The 17,000-nt window shown below is 38.4% G+C and overlaps 1 protein-coding gene and 1 long non-coding RNA gene across 6 annotated transcripts in view; one reads left to right on the top strand and one right to left on the bottom strand.

Annotated features, from left to right (window-relative positions):
- The window catches only part of LOC140800687 (protein HAPLESS 2), a 28,343-nt gene that overhangs the window by 1,743 nt on the left and 9,600 nt on the right, over positions 1 to 17,000 (bottom strand). For all 5 annotated transcript variants that reach the window (XM_073155460.1, XM_073155462.1, XM_073155461.1 and 2 more), the window contains 3 exons: positions 8,319 to 8,412; positions 8,119 to 8,207; positions 681 to 799 (listed from right to left, as the gene is read on the bottom strand). In XM_073155460.1, the coding sequence (XP_073011561.1) occupies positions 681 to 799; positions 8,119 to 8,207; positions 8,319 to 8,412 (302 nt within the window). The remainder of the gene's footprint in view (positions 1 to 680; positions 800 to 8,118; positions 8,208 to 8,318; positions 8,413 to 17,000) is intronic.
- Positions 9,244 to 16,927, top strand: LOC140801099 (uncharacterized). The gene is made up of 2 exons (XR_012111355.1): positions 9,244 to 9,970; positions 16,628 to 16,927. It is a non-coding gene; the product is annotated as an uncharacterized lncRNA (long non-coding RNA).

Here is a 17,000-nt window from a genome sequence, read left to right as displayed (position 1 = left end):
ATATCTATTTCCCTAGATAGATAGCATGTTGAGGGGGCTTCTAAAGGTCCATCAACCAAGCCAATCTTTCATCCATAGACTCAAGCTTCGCTCCACTATCAAGCCGGGGCTCGGCTTGGATCGATCAGCTCGATTTATAAAATCTTATAGTGATGTCAGCAAAACAATAATACAGACCGAGTTTACGGTGAGAAAAGTTGTTTGAAAATTATTTGTAGAGAGGGGGACTGTTTCTTCCTGCGAACGCGGAATTGAAGGGATTGACTTCGTCGTGCATAACACTTTGTCGTTAGAGTACCAGTTTGCTGGCTGGTGAAAGGTTTTTAATGGCATCACGCCAAAATATTGGGCGACGGCAAAGCTATCAAGTGATCTTTTTTCAAGGTAGTAGCTACATCGCTTTCAAAAAGTTGACACTAGTAGATAGGCCACACTTGAACAGTCATGTTTTTCAGAGGGAAATTCATTAACAACAATCTACAAAATAAAAATTGTATGAGCGTGTAACTTAGTATGCTGTTATTCTTAGTGCAATCAAAAGGATTGAACAATAATGTAGCTAAAATGTGATATTCTATATAGAATGTTTCTGAAATGAAAAGGAGCAAAATCTTGCAGAAGAAAATTAAGAGTTTTTGTCAGATTAAATTGACTAAGATCAACCAACTTACAAAACGTACCTACATGCTTTACCGGTAAAGAAATCAATCACACCGCCCCAAATCATGTTCCACATGCCCTTGATAGCTTGAAAGAAACCATTTATACCATTCTTCTTAGGTTCATCAGCAGAAACAATCTAAAAAAAACTGAAAGAATTTAATTGTGACAGACTGAAAGTCTGAACAAATGGAACTTTGCTAATTCAAAAGGATACAAGGAGATATCTTGAATACAGGCAATAAATGTTCTGAGTACCAAAATGAATATTAAATTAGTCATGTCAATGATATTTAAATGATTAAACCTTTCCAGTCAAATTGCAAATGTTGAGCTCTTAAGAATAGAACCTAAATTGATTCTCTAAATCTCATTTTGTACGTCATTGTCCAGCAAGCAGATATAAAACTTCAATTCACGTAATAAAAGATAAATTACATTAACAATAGTAGTAGAATCCTTGGAAGCTCCTCATTAGCATGAGCATGATAGGGGGATTTATATCTCGTGACCTAGAGGTCACAAGGATATGGGGCATGCAGCTCTGTGACTTGGCCACATGGCTTACAGGTATGGGGCTTAAAGTCCAATGAAATGTAGGTCTATAGGTCCAAAGTCATGCGGCTCTGTCTCAGCTGACACATACATGTATAAGACAAGGAGGCACTGGCCTTAAAGCCTTAGGTCGCTACATCAGAAGTGGTAGAGATTAGAGAAGATCAAACAGGAAGTAACCTTGTAACAAACATGTTAATATAAATCTAACAAGCAGGACTAGGTTGCTCAATGAGGAGTGATAGAAAAGACTAATTAGGAAGTGACCCTGTAGTAAATATGCTCATATGAATCTAACTAGCAGGACTAGGGTATGTGAACATCGGATAGCAGTACATTATGGCGCCAGTTCATCCTCTCTTTTTTTCTTTTTTTTTCTTTTGGTTAAAAGAGATCCATATCATACACCAATACACCGGTTGGTCAAAAAGTAGGTGGCAAGCTTAGCGGCTCTAGAAAAGTTCAATATCCAATCTGGTCCATCTCAATATATGAGAACTAGATAATCATAAATCACAAGACATGAAACTATGAAAGTGAAAAATAATTAAATGGAGGAAATGGAAAAAGAATTACAGAAATAAATGGTCTAGCCACGGCCAATGCAATAAGCATTTAATGTAATAACCCAAAATCTCTTCAATTATGAATTATTTTTTAGTAGAATTAGAGAAAAAAATTCATTAATATGATTGTAGATGTAGCATAACATTATATAAGTTTACCAATTATATATCTTTCCAATGTTTGGTTAAATGCTAACATAAGGATAAAAAGGGTCATTTCATATAGGTTCAATTAGAATATCAAATAGTGACCTTGACCATTTGATTGGTGACCCATGATTTTGATCGTGAGGTTAGATCTTAAACCCAGTTGCCAAGTGGATTAGACAAGATTCAATAGATCTACTCAGTTGAATAGACTAAGTCAGGAAATTCTGATGTTGTGGCTCACATAGGTTAGCTACGAGCTAACCCGAACTCCATTTGGATCAATTAGATGTCTTAATGGAACCTGAGGGCTAGTTCCACTCAAGAAAGAGAGAAGAGCTAGAGAGAAAGTGAAGAAGAAAATGATCTCATCTTAGCGAGCATCTCTCCACCAAGTATCTATCATAATTGGATTTAGTGTGAGAGGGAGGGTCTTGTTCTTTATTTTGCTGCTACATTCTTAAATCAATCACTGAGAGTTGGAAATTGTTTCATATCTGAAACCATATGAGATAAAAGTCTGTTTTAAAACGATTGAAAGTTGAATAAACTTAAAAATTATTTAGGCCTAATCCAACTTAAATTAATTCAGATCTATAGATCTGAAACTAATTCAAATGTAAATAAATTTGAAAGTGATTCAAAACCAAAGTAAACCCAGTTATGAACTATTACGAATAGACTTTTAAGATATATGTTAACTAATTCAATTAGGAAGTTCTCCTGATTTAATAAATTAATAGTGGTTTTCTTCTAATTAAAGGTGGCAATTTTCCTCGCACCTAATTTATAGATTCAAAATATTTCATCGCGGACCATAGGTGAATGGATTCACTTATATTTTCCTGTCTCATATTTTATGAGTACATATAAATAATATTATGTTACTCTTCGTGCAAAGTTAATCTTCGTGTAATATTGTTCTTCATGCAATGTCATTCATGTTCATGCAATGTCATCTCACGAAATACAAGAAAAATAAATACGTAAGTGAATCCACTCACCTGAGGTCCAACTGGAATAACTCAAACCAATAATACAAGTAAAATCTTCACCTTTATCTATAAATAAATTTTTATTTCAATCTAACGATATACAAATTTTTAAAACATACAACTAATTACTTTAAGTCAAAAACCAAGCCCAAGGCTTTGGGCTAGGCGGCGAGCCCACAACCCACTCACCAAACAACTCAAGCTAGGCCAAAGCCCAATCCCAACCAACAAGTTGGGCCAGGGAAGGGCCCAATTGCCAATCATAGAGTGGAGTTCATCCCCGTCAGCCAATTGGGTTAACCTCTTTCTCCACCTCTTGTAGCTTATGCTAACCTTGAAGAGTAGTTTCGGGTCATCATTTGGCATGCCGACAGTGAAAGCGACAATGGCCATCTCCCAGGCTAGGCCTAGCCTTCTTCTTCCCTTTCCTCTACATCAAGAGAGAAGGCAGAGGGTTCAGTTCACCCTAACACAATTAGGTTTGGGTGAGCTCGGTAGCTGGGCCCTAGTCCAAAAGACTAGGGCTTGGTTTTTTATCCAAAGTAATCCAGTTGTAGTTTTAAATATTTGTATATTGTTAAAATGAAATATAAATTTATTTATAGATAAAGTTGAAGATCGTACTTGCATTATTGATTTGAGTTGTTTCACTAGGACCTTAAGTGAGTGGATTCACTCACGTATTTATTCGCCTCATATTTCATGTTGTTATGCCATTGTATTATCTTCGTGCAATATTCTACTTCACGCCAAGGTTCGTCGGATTGGCAAGAACCGATCTCGATCCAGGCTCAATCCCAATCAAATGATTGTGATCGGCCAGGATCGGCCGATTTTGATTAAACCGTGCCAAATCCATTATGGATTTGACCCGGGGACCAAACTCTTTCTCTCTTTACTCTTTTCTTCTCACTCCCTCGCTCTCTCTTTCACTCCTTTCTCCTTTTCTTCTCACTCTCACTTTCCAATGGAGAGATCTAGCTCCAACGAACTTCGGCGACGCAAATCTCACTCCAGCAAATTCCAACGAACTATGGTTCATTAAGTATTTATTGTTTGGAATCATCATATGATCCAGACACAAGATCTACATATTGATTATTATCCTCTTTAGAGACAACAAGATTTATTTGATATGAATGATATGATGCAATCACTCTTTAGAGCACTAGACTCTAGATATCATTATTTTATCATTATTTACAAAGTTATGATGATTATGATGACGACAACTAGAGAAATTTAAGAGAGAGTTCCATATTCATCAAAGTTTTGACTTTTGAGTAAGTTAGTACTTTTATTTAATTTTAGGGCTCATAAATAATTATTATTTTATTTTTTGTCATGTTTTCTAAATTTTTAGAAAATTTTCTACATTTTTAAATAATATTTAGAATGTTATGTAATTAAAAAAAGTATGATCCGATCCAGGCAACTGATACGACCAATATGTATCATTTTTTCGAAAGGTTGATTATGATCCCGATCTCGATTTTGACTTTGTGAAATAGTAATCTTCGTGCACTTAGCTGAACATTAGTTATAACCAAGGTTAGAAAAATCGGGATCGAGATCGGGATCGGCCTTACGAAAAAATGACACGTATCGGCCGGATTGGCCGTATCAGTCACCTAGATTGCATCAAATTTTTTTTAATTATATTAAATTCTTAATATTATTTAAAAATGCAGAAATTTTTTTAAAAATTTAGAAAACATGACAAAAAAATAAGAAAATAATAATTATTTAAAAGTACATCAAAAGACAAAATATGATGAATACCGAGTTAACTCTCGTAAATCTATGTGGTCATCATCATAATCACCATAAATTTGAAAATAATGATGCCTAGGGTCTGGTGCTCCAAAAAGTGATTGCATTATATTATTCATATCAAATAGATCTTGTTGAATTTGAAGAGGATAATAATCAATATGTGGATCTTGTGTCTGAGGATACTGAGGAGGATCTTGAGAAGGAAAATAACCAGTATATGGATCATGTAATTGTTCCAAACAATGAATATTTGATGAACCATAGTTCGTTGGAGCTAGATTTCTCCGTTAGAAAGTGAGAGTGAGAATAAAAGGAGAAAAGAGTGAAAGAGAGAGTAAGAAGAAAAGAGTAAAGAGAGAAAGGGAAAGAGCTTGGGGATATCAATAGTTGATATCTCCTAGTCATATCCATAATGGATCTGGCCTAGTTTGATCAAAACCAGCCGATCCTGGCCGATTCCAGTCAAATATCGATTCCAGTCATTTGACTGGGATCGGCCATTGATCGGGATTGGGGTCTGCCTAATCCGACGAACCTTGGTTATAACTTATAAGTAGATAGGACTTTGAGAATAGACCCAAGCTAGATATTCATCATACATCTCTATATGGTGACTCAAGTCTATCTTGAAGTTCAGGGAACAAACTTATTCTCAATTAGCCTATAATACATTTAAATAACTCTGACGAGGTTAAAAAATAGTCTCAGATTATACTAGAAATATCCTTAAGGTGACCCTAATCTCTCTCAGAGGTTAGTAAAAATAACAGAGTGTGTTTATCATATAGTGACACCTTTTGATGACCCTAATCGGATCAGCTATAAAGAAAAGACCCAATCATCTTCTCAAATTGAATTCTAGTTGATGTGGATTTACCACCATAGTTCCAAAATGAGACATTTGACATTTACTAAGATTGAAAAGTTATGTACAATGAAATTTAGTATATTATCAATTGATTATTTGCATTGTTATTACTCGTGCTTTATTATTCACATTGTGAGCATGCTAGTTATTGTTATTAAATGTTGAGCTTTGATTTTATATTATGTCATATAAATTCTGGTTTTACTGGCTTATGCATGGATTCACCCACTGAGCTATACCTCTTAGCTCATTAAACTCCTTTAATGAATTTACCTCCACTTAGGATATTTGCTTTTCTATCTTCAGTTATAATAGTCGTTTCAGTTTCAATTTGAAAAACTATCCATTGTCTTAGTTTTATTTGGAAGATATTGGTTGTATAATATAGCTTGGGTATCTTTATATTTTTGGGAGTTTTTGAATTTGATTTATTAAACACATTTTGAGTTTCTTTAAATTGCGGAGTTTGATAGTTATTGTTAAAGCTTTGTTTATCTCAAGTCTATGGGGGTATATAGTTCGTCATGATTCCAAGATCGGGTTGATAAAAAAAAGATGGAAAAGTTAAATGATAGTGGATAGTGAATATAATCCATTATAATAGGTTACTATCAAGGTTCTAAGTATCATAATCAAGATCAGGATCGGCTATTTCAAAAAACGATACGTATTAATCGGCTGTCCGTATCAGTCTATATTTTAAGATAAATTTTCTCAATCTCTATCTCCCTCTCTACCACTCACTCCTTCTCCTCCTCACCAAAAAGAATAAAATTTTACCCTCTCCCACTAACTTCTCTTATCAAACTCTCTCTCACACTAACTTTCTCCTCTTATTAACTCTCTCTCCCATTAACTCTCTCCCTAAAAGAACCCCTCCTTCTCCGACTCCCTTCTCTCCCTCTCTCTCTCTCCGTCTCCCTTCTCTCTCTTCCTAGCACTCTTACTCCTTTCCTACTCTCTCTCTCCTAAGAAAATGCTTCTCTGACATAGTTTCGACCTCTATTAACGTCCGATGAACTCTTCCGACGTAGATTCAGCTCTATCGACCTTTGACAACCTTAAATGTGCTATTTTCTGTTATATTCTCTCTCTTTCTCTCTGACAAGCTCCTTACCCCCTCTCTCACTCTCCTATCTTTCTCCTTTCCTTTCTTATTATCCTGCCTCTTTCTCCCTTTCTCTCTCCTAATTTTAGTTTGATACGGTCAATCTCGACCGATATGGATCGAGTATTAGCTGATCCCACTCAAGTTCAGCCGAAACTGGCTTCCACGATAACAATCCATTAATATATCACTTGGGATTGGCCGAAGGTTACTATCCATTAACATATTACTGAAGTTGGGATCCATAACCACTTAAGTTAGGATCCACCAATATATCACTTAAGTTAGATCCATTATCAATTAAGCTAGGATCCACTAATATATTACTTAAGTTAGGATTCATTATCACGTAAAGGTAAGATCCGTTATGAAAGACATTAACCTATCATCTTCTTCCCCTTTCCTTTGCTAAGAAGCCCTAGCAATGGCAGCGACTAAGAGGAATAATTAGTGGTAAGGACTTCCAACAGGTGTCTTTCTTCTCTCTTCGGTTTTTTTCCTCTCTTGTCTCCTTTCCTTTTTTTCTCCTTATTCTTCTTAGCCGTATCATGTGTTGGCACGCAACCATGTCGACCGACTACTAGTACGGCACGTGCCAACAGCAAGGCAATCCTTGATTTCTAGTTGATGTGCATCCCAAGCGCAAATCCGAGAAAGAGAAATATAATATTTATTTGAAATTGAAAGATTCCATATAATGAAATTTGAGCATATTATCAGTTGGTTATTTAGTACTAAATTATTCATGTTATGAGTATGCTTACCTTTATGTCATATATTATCCATGTATTACAAATTGTTGAACTTTATATTTTAAAATCATGCTTTATAGATTATGGTTCACTTGCTATTATATTTATACAGAGTTGTTTCACTTACTGAACTAAAGATGTTAGCTCATCGAACTCTCTTAACATTTCTTGATGATGATAGGCATTCACAAATAAATGTGGTGTACCAGGACACTTTTACCCCACTTAGGACTTTGATTAATGTTTTTTTTGTCGCATTAGTTATTTTGGAAGGCATTGGCTACCTGCTGCTAAACTTCTTTAATATCCTTAGGAGTTTTTATTAATTGACTTGCAGTTATTGATATATATATATACATAGTTCTTTTATATTGTGGATGTTGAAAATTAAATGTTAAGACTTCATGAATCTCAAATTTTATTGTGGTATAGGCAGTCATGCACTCCATCTATTTTTCTCTTCAGGAATTCCACTATTGGCATTTATTACAAAACCTTTCGATTTACTGGCAGGCAACTAATTTTGAAAAATTAATCCATAGAGACAAAGACTCGTACAAAACATAGTTAAGACTGAGACTCACATACATAGCTTTCCAAAGACCTGATCTATTAGACGCAAGCAAGAAACATTTTTGTCATGAATGATAAAATTCTAAATCAGGAGCAAGTTTTAGGAAATATGTGAAACCTGTGATCCATTATCAAGAATAGTAGCTGTAGTAGTGAACATGCATTCTGCTCGGTCAGCTTCAGCAAAGTCAGAATCCTTCAAAATAGCTGCATTCAAACACAAAAAAGGTTGCACACAAGGTGTAAATAAAAACTTAACTATCATCCCACATGTAATAAATGATAAATCATCTCATTTTGCTTCTATTTGCAACTTACCTGCACATTTATATTTAGAAGCTTGATCTGTTGTTGGATATAGGTAGAAAGAACGACTAACAATCTCATCCGGTTTCATAATAAAGAATTGTTCCTGCAATTGTGAGGAAGCTGAATGGATTATGTTGGTTTGACCACTCAAAAATCAAAATAATCAGGATTTTATACAAATGTAATCATGTGCATAATGTGGCTCAGCTAGACATAAATCTTTTCATTCATCTAATTCAAGAAACATCAGAAATATTAAATGGGGCTAAAATAATGAACTTAAGGTAATATTTTAGTTGTTAAGAAATCATTCCATGTGCTCTTAAAAGAATACGTGCAGTCTTGTACTAGATGACAAAATTATCTGTCTCACCAAAGTTACGAACATAGTGAAAAGTGACTGTTTCAGTGTTTATTTAAGTAATGTATAATAAGAGCAAGGATCACTATGCCAATAGCACGTGTCGTGACAATCAGCATGCCTAGTGTGTTACCTCTGGCACACTAGCACACCTCTAATTAAGTTTTTTAGGATATTTATATATTTTTTAAGTTCTTATATATGTATTAAATGCTACATTGGAGTCTTTTATCTCTAGATAATGTTGTAAAAAACCTAAATATAATAACATTCAAGTAGAAATATGATTCAACACATAATATCAAATAATTTTCATTTCCCTTTAATTCCTATGTCTTAAAGAGTATTTTATATAGACCTAGCACAAAATCCTAGATATCTTATATAGAATGACTCTTAAAAATGAAAGATTTAACTTTAATAGTTCATTTTGCATTTTTCCTACATCTAGGATGATTATTCTCAGATTTCGTTTCTAAACCAAAGTATTAGAGTTATTAGAATATATATCATTTAATCTATCTTATTTTAAGGTGATCTTGTATAAATAGGGTTGAGCCCTCTCTTTCATTCACATGAAGAAATACTTCACCCTCTTTTCTCTCTCTCTCCTCTCTCCTCTCTCCAAACCCATTCTAGGTTTGGATCTTTTATTGTTTCATGGTATTAGAGCTCTCCGATCTCTAAGATTTTCTTTCAGCTGCCCTTGGACTTCACCGTTCCAAGCGAGCAAAACAATTTTTTGTTCTCTTCCTCACCGGAGGACCTCATCACAGCCGTTGCGCCTTCCTTCCAGTCGAGGGCATCGCTGTTAGAGGTCGATGCCTGTCGTCACTGCCTGTCGTGCCTTCCTTCCAGTCGAGGATGTCGTTGTTAGAGGGGCAGCTCTTCTTTCTTCACCGGTTGCCTTCCTCGAGCTCGGGTTCGACCAAATACCTTGCTGCCGCCGGTGAGCTCTCTCAGCCGCCCCCTTCAATCACCGGTAGCCCTGACATCGCAGCTCGAGCCCTCCCATTGGAGAGAAGGTGGTCGCTCCCCTTTTCCACTCAAGAGTACGGTCATTAGAGGGGAGGTTTGAGCTTCATCGCCTCCCTAAATCTCTTGGCTGCTGCCATTGAGCTCCCTCCTTCACTGGTCACCTTCCTCGAGCTCGGTTTTGACCAAATGCTTGCTGCTGCCATCGGTGAGCTCCGTCTTCACTCCACTCCAGTTGTAGCCTACTTCCATCAACTGTGCTGCTGCTCTCCCTGCCGCATTGCTCTCCATTTGCTGTCAGTGAAGCCGTCCTCCAATGGCTGTGGTATTGTTCATCCGACCATTTTTTCTCACTCACTCAATCTAAGTGAAGGCTATTCCTTGCTTTTGTTCATCCAAACAATGAAGATAACGCAACTGTTGATTGAGAACTGAAATTAATTTTTTCGCACTCCAAGTGTTCGAAGAAAGGCCCGAGCGGAAAAATTTCGAATCGCCCTCAAGGCGTTTGATAGATTTTCATCCCTTCCAATGGCGTCTTATATCCTGGTCAGTCGTGAGAGTGTATCACTAGTTGGATTTCTACTTGTCACTCAGCGGGACTGGATCACATGGGCCTCTTCCATTGAGATCGTCCTTCGCAGACGATGTCTTCTCTGACACATTGACGGCATCTCTGCGGGGTGTGCTCCCCCTCGCACTATCATCCATACTACTATTATGGCTTCTTCTAAGTTCGACACACTCAAGACTATTCAGTCAGAAATTCCGTCTCCAGAGTATAATAAGTGGGCCCTGAATGACATGGAAATCTGCACCTACCTCATTCTATAGGTTGATCGATCGTTTCGGCCTATTCTTCAGACTTTGTCTTCTGCTCAGGCTATCTGGACCCATCTCAGTCATCAATTCGTTCAATCGAGTCTGATGCGGTGCTTTCAACTTCATCGCGATGCCCACGAGGCTAGACAGGGTCAGCTCACTATCCAGGATTTTTATGCCCACATGACTGACATCTGGCGTAAGCTCACGTCAATGGAGCCTACTTTCTGCCCTACTGACTCGGTGGCTGCTTAGTGCCATCGTGACGAGGATCACTTGATGGAGTTCTTGTCTGCCCTTCGTCCGAAATTTGAGGATCTTACTCGTTATTTGTTGCACCGCTCCACTCTCCCCAGCCTGGACAGTGCCATAGCTGAACTACAAGCTGAGGAGCTTAGGCAGCGTCTCTTGCCCTCTCAGTAGATTATGCATGCACAACCTTCTGTCACCATAGAGAGTGTGCTTAGTGCTACACTTGCCCTTATATTAGTCCATCTTGACATTTGTACTGCTGCTTGCATCACTATTGTTTCGGGACAAGAGTATCACTCATCGCGACCTATGTGCACTCATTATGGCCGTCCTGGTCATCTTGCCGCTCACCGCTATCGACTTCATCCTGAGCTTATTCTCAGTTCTAGCAAAAGGGGATCAAGTAAGAACAAGAGTCGTCACTTGTCTTACTCAATTGTTGATCCAAGCACCGATCCATCTCTTCACTCCACTGATCCCACCTTCAATAATCCATAGCTCCAACAAATTTAGCAGCTCATTCATGGAGCTATCAGTTTCACTAGTGCCTCTACTTCTGTCTCTGCTGCCTCTGATATGACTAAACCTTGAATTTTTTATTCGGGTGCCTCACATCATATGACTGGTGACTCCTCCATTTTTACTAGCCTCACACCTACCCCACTCGCTTTTCCTCATATTCACACAGCTGATAGGACCCATTATCCTATTTCTCACATTGGTCACATCACCCCATCCACGGATCCTACTCGTCGTCTTACTTTATCTAATGTCTGGCTTGTTCCCGGACTAACCATGAGTCTTATTTTTATTACTCAGCTTTCTGACTCTGGTTAAACTATATCCTTCTCTTCTACCTCTTGTGTTATGCAGGACCCATCTACAGGCCATAGAATTGAGATCAGTAGTTGGATTCACGGGCTTTACTACCTGGATCAGCTTCACCTTCCATCACCTCATCCCAGTGCTTGTCCAATCACTCCTTTCTTTATTTTAGATCTATGGCATCGACGTTTAGGTCATGTATCGAGTCAGCATCTCAAAACCTTATCCCGGTCAGGGTGCTTAGGCAGTAGTCATTTTTCCCGTCTGTCTCCTTGTACTGGCTGCAGGTTGGCAGAACACTGGGCCCTTTCTTTTTCTCTTAGTGAGAAAATCTTTAATTCCCCTTTTCATCTTGTGCACTCTGATATTTTGGGTCCTGCTTTGCTCTCTTCGGGTCTTGGTTTTCTTTATTATGTTTGTTTCATTGATAATTTCTCTCGTTTCACTTAGGTTTACCTCATGCATCAGCGTTCTGAGGTATGTTAGATCTACGGTGATTTCTCTTCCTTGATTCTTACTCAGTTCGGCCGATCTATTAGGATCTTCTGATCTGATGGTGCTCGTGAGTATCTTTTATTTGAGTTTCATTCTATTCATGCTTCTGCTGGCACCCTACCTCAACAAGCATGTCCCTATACCACTGCTCAGAATGTTGTTGCCAAACCAAAGCATCACTATCTCCTTGAGACCACTCGTGCTCACCTCCTTGAGGCTTCTGTTCCTCGCTCTTATTGGGCTGAGTCTCTTCTCACTGCTCTATCTTATCAATCAAACCCATCATCTGTCCTTGATAGTGTTACAATCGTCTCTATGGTACTTCACCCTCGCATGGTCATCTTCGTGTTTTTTGGTGCACATGTTTTGTTCTTCTTCCTCCAGGTGAACGTAACAAGTTGTCCCCTCGGGCAGCTAATTGTCTTCCTAGGATATATTCATGAGCATAAAGGTTATCGTTGTTATGACACTTATGCTCATCGTCTTGGGATATCACGTCATGCCACCTTTCTGGAAGAGATACCCTTCTTCACCTCCGATGCTTTGGCTCCCTCAGACTTATCATTTCTAGATCTACCCACACCTATCCTATCTTCCGTCCCCTCGGATGTCGTTACCTCAGCCCCACCATCAGCCCCCTACTTGCCTGATGCTCCTCTACCCATAGATACTTCTTTACTATCACTTCCATCTGTCACTCCAGATGGATCCATTGCTAGGTGCAAACCTCGTCTAGTTGCTCGGGGCTTCACTCAAGAATACGAGATAGACTATGAGGAAACCTTTGCTCCAGTTGCCCGGATGACTTCTGTCCGCACTCTTCTTGTTGCATCTTCTAGTCGCCAATGGCCTTTACACCAGATGGACATGAAGAATGCATTTCTTCATAGTCTTCTTGACGAAGAGGTATACATAGACCCTCCACCTAGTTTCTCTCTTCCTCCAAGTCATATTTGTCGACAACGACAAGCTATCTATGGGCTTAAGTAGGCCCCTCGTGCCTGGTTTAATTGATTTCATAGTGTTTTCACAGCCTAAAAATTTCGAGAGAGCCTCTCTGAGCCATCTATGTTTTTGCGTTCTTCTGCTCAAGGTCGAGTCATCCTTCTTCTATATGTCGATGATATGATTATCACCGGAGATGACTCGGTCGGTATCTGCTCCCTTCAGCAGCATCTTCAGCGTCAGTTTGAGATAAAGGACCTCGGTCCTCTTCGGTATTTTTTGGGTATCAAAATTGCCCAGTCAACTCATGGTCTTTTGCTGTCTCAGCAGAAATATGTTACCAACATTCAAGTCTGATCAAAAGTCTACTACTAGCTTCTGCATTTTCTTTAAAAACTCCCTGATTTCTTAGCATAGCAAGAAGCAAAATGTGGTGTCACTCTCCAATACTGAATTAGAGTATCGTGCCATGTGTATAGCAACTAAAGAGATTGTTTGGCTTCATCGTCTCCTTAGTGATATGGGTGTTTCCTTACACCTTCCAACTCCTCTTCATGTCGACAATGATAGTGTTAAAAGTTAGCTGAAAAGTCTATTTTTCATGAGAGGATGAAGCACATTGAAGTCGATATTCACTATACTCACCAGGAGTACCGAGCTAGCATCATTTCACTCCATCGCCTCAGCATTGAGGAGCAAATTGCTGACTTCATCATGAAGTCTCTTCCCCTTCCACACTTTGAGCGTTTAGTTAGCAAACTCTCGATTTATGATCCACCTTGAGTTTGAGGGGGGAGGGGGTGTATTAGAGTTATTAGAATATATATCATTTAATTTATCTTATTTTAAGGTGATCTTGTATAAATAGGGTTGAGCCCCCTCTTTCATTCACATGTAGAAATACTTTACCAAAATCCTCTTCTCTGTTTCTCCTCTCCAAACCCATTCTAGGTTTGGATCTTTTATTGTTTCACAAAGAAAATAGGAAGAGAATATAAAAAAGATTTATCTTTTGATGGTAATTAAAGTTCTTATCCTTGGATCGACTTCCTCCCCTAGATCTCTCTCTCTCTCCTTCCTTTCTTCTTTTTAATTTGGAAAATTAGCATTACAGCAAAGAGACAAAAAAACAATCTCCTTGAGTAGGCTAAATATGAGTCAAGCTGCACTCAAGACATGCCGCTCAATACCCTACTTGTATCAAGTGATACAGACAATATAGGCAGTAACACATGTTGGCACAAGGCGGCACACCTCAGCACAGGAGGGTGCCATCAACACTCCGCGTGCCATGTGTCGGCACACCATCGGCATGCAAGTTAATCCTTTCTCCAAGTCATGCAGATGTCCTGACTAACACACACACATGGAGATAATAAGCTAAGTGAAACATAGACCATGTCATTACCATCAACATCATGAATCATAATGATGAACTAAGCCATTTTTCCAACAACATGAGGTCAATTATGGAAATCTAGGTAAAATCATGTATGTACTAGGATGCAGATGGAGTCAACATCCTGAATCATTTTAAATAATCAATTTGGCCATAAATTCATTCATTTATATCAAGGTTCGAAAAATTGAGATCAGAATTAGGATTGACTTTCTGAAAAAACGATACATATCGGCTGGGTCAGCCATATCGGTCGCCTGGATTGGATCGGACTTTTTAATTACATAAAATTCTAAATATTATTTAAAAATGCAGGAAAACTTCTTAAAAATTCAAAAAAAATTATAAAAAATGAAAAAATATAGAAAGAAAAACTATGGTGCTATGAAAACCAAAAAGAAGAAGAGATTAGAAAGAGAGCGAGTGGGAGAAAACCAAACAAAAGAAAGAAAAACTATGGTGCAGTGAAGAAAAAGAAAAAAAAAGGAAGAGAGTGGAAGAAATGAAAAAAACTAAGAGAAAAATAAATAAATAAAATTAAAAAATTATATGCTGGAGTTTGTTGGAGTTCGCCGGAGTTCGCCGGAGCTAGATCTCTCCATAAAAGAAACGATGGCTATATATTAAAGAGAGAAAAAGAGAAAAAGAGTGAAAGAAAGAAAGAGAGAGCAAGAAGAAAGAGCGAAAGAGAGATAATTCAGATCAGGCTTGGATTGGGATTAGGGGTAGCAAATCTTGACCCGACCTGATAACCCGACACCATAACCCGGCTCTTAATTGGGTTTGGGTTTAGTATAATCGGGTTCAGGTCATAAACGGGTCAACCCGCCTAACCCATTTAATAATCGGGTCGTGTTCGAGTTTATATAGTTGACCTGTTTTGACCCATTTGACCCGTTTGACCCGTTTAAGTATACGGAAAGTAACTAAAACCTAAATCACTCCTTTCTCATTCTCTCCACTCTCCGCTCTCCAACCGCCTCACCTAAATCACACTACCGTCGAATCTCTCCAATCGCCTTCTTCCGCGATGCCTCCCACCTCTGTCTTTGCATGTCGTCGCCCCAAGAGTTCGCCAACCAGATCTCCTCACCATCTACGCTTAGCCCTTCACCCTCGTCGGATCTCTCCTAGTCCTCAAATGCTCCAGCACTGGGGACTCCTCCTGCTCCGGCGGATTGACGGATCCGGTAGTTCTAGCCAACTCCTCCGACATGAGCCACTTCGGCTACTTCTAGAGGAACACTGCCAAGGAGTTCATCCTTTTCGTCGGCCGGACCGTCGCCAAAAGGATGGCACCGGGCCAACGCCAGTCCTTGCAACACAAAGGTAACCCTAGGGTTTCTATTCTTGTGATCTGGATTTCTTGGAGGTTTTATGAGAAATCATGCAGGTTTGTGTTTCCCTTCCTTTTAAATGTGTCTAATCTGTTTCATGTGGGGGACGGCAGGATCATATTGCCAGATATGGAGTCGATATGACTTTTCGCTGCCATGTTGGCACATGTAACTTCTCCCACATCTGGAGTTTGTGAAAAGGTTTCCTCTACCAAGCTTGTCTACAATGGTTATTTTGATTGATATGCGCTGATACTGATTTCAGAATTTTCTCCTTTAACAATAACTTTTTTAGTTCCATTTGTAATATGCCATATGTATTTATATGTGGCTGTGAAAGCAGATTACCCATGCCTTATGGGAGATATGTTTAGATTTAAACAACATCTTATTTGTTTCTTAAGGAGTTTATTGATCCGCTCTCTAGAAGCCTTCTAGATCTAATAGATCTCGAAGACATTTCAGTTCATGAAGGGGCCAATCTATTCCATTATTCGTTGCCATTGTAAATGATCAAGGAGAGTTATTGTTTCTTTTGGAGATGAGTTAGATCCAATGTTTATGGGACTAGCATCTGACTGTTCTCTCTTATGATAGATGCCTTTGGCACCAACTCATTTGAGGGGTGAATGCTTGCATTCAGAGTAAAGAGCAGGCGTAGAAACATACCAGCAGTTGGATCCCATAATTTTGCCATGTCTGGTTTTAACTTTTTAGTACCATGTTGCCTGCATTTTCTGTTATCTCAACACCCTATATTCTCATACTGATTGAAGCCATATTATAGTGACTATTGAAAGTTTCAATCCCTCTAATACTTTACAAAAAAATTTTAGGAGTTAACCATATTTCAGCTAAATTTGTATAATTTTGTGATGTTTATTCTGTTTCTAAATGTTGTTTGCAGGAACTGATTGATGATTTTCCACCACCACATCAGAATAGGGGCACAAGAGGACATATGGAAGTTAATAGGAAGAATTACCTAAATGATTGGAGTTCATAACTAATGGTAGTATTTGGTCAAACTGAGAAAACCATCACTTCTTCAATAAGGACCCTAAAGGGCATGCAGTGTACTTTTAGTCCCAAATACCCAATATTGATCAGGTTGGGACCATATTGTATGAGCAAAATCTAACTAGGGTTAGGACTTGTATTGTTTCAGGCAGAATATATTCCAAGCACATGTACTTTTTCATGATAAGTATAACAACATTCAAGTAGCTTGAAAAGGGGATGCACTGTGTCTGGGTGCCCGTTAAGCACTTTGCAATTTA

Source organism: Typha latifolia, chromosome 14 (genome assembly GCF_019914945.1).
Source record: "Typha latifolia isolate L0001 chromosome 14, TyphaL0001v2, whole genome shotgun sequence".
NCBI classification, from domain to species: Eukaryota; Viridiplantae; Streptophyta; class Magnoliopsida; order Poales; family Typhaceae; genus Typha; species Typha latifolia.
This window is presented reverse-complemented; position numbering and strand designations above follow the sequence as displayed.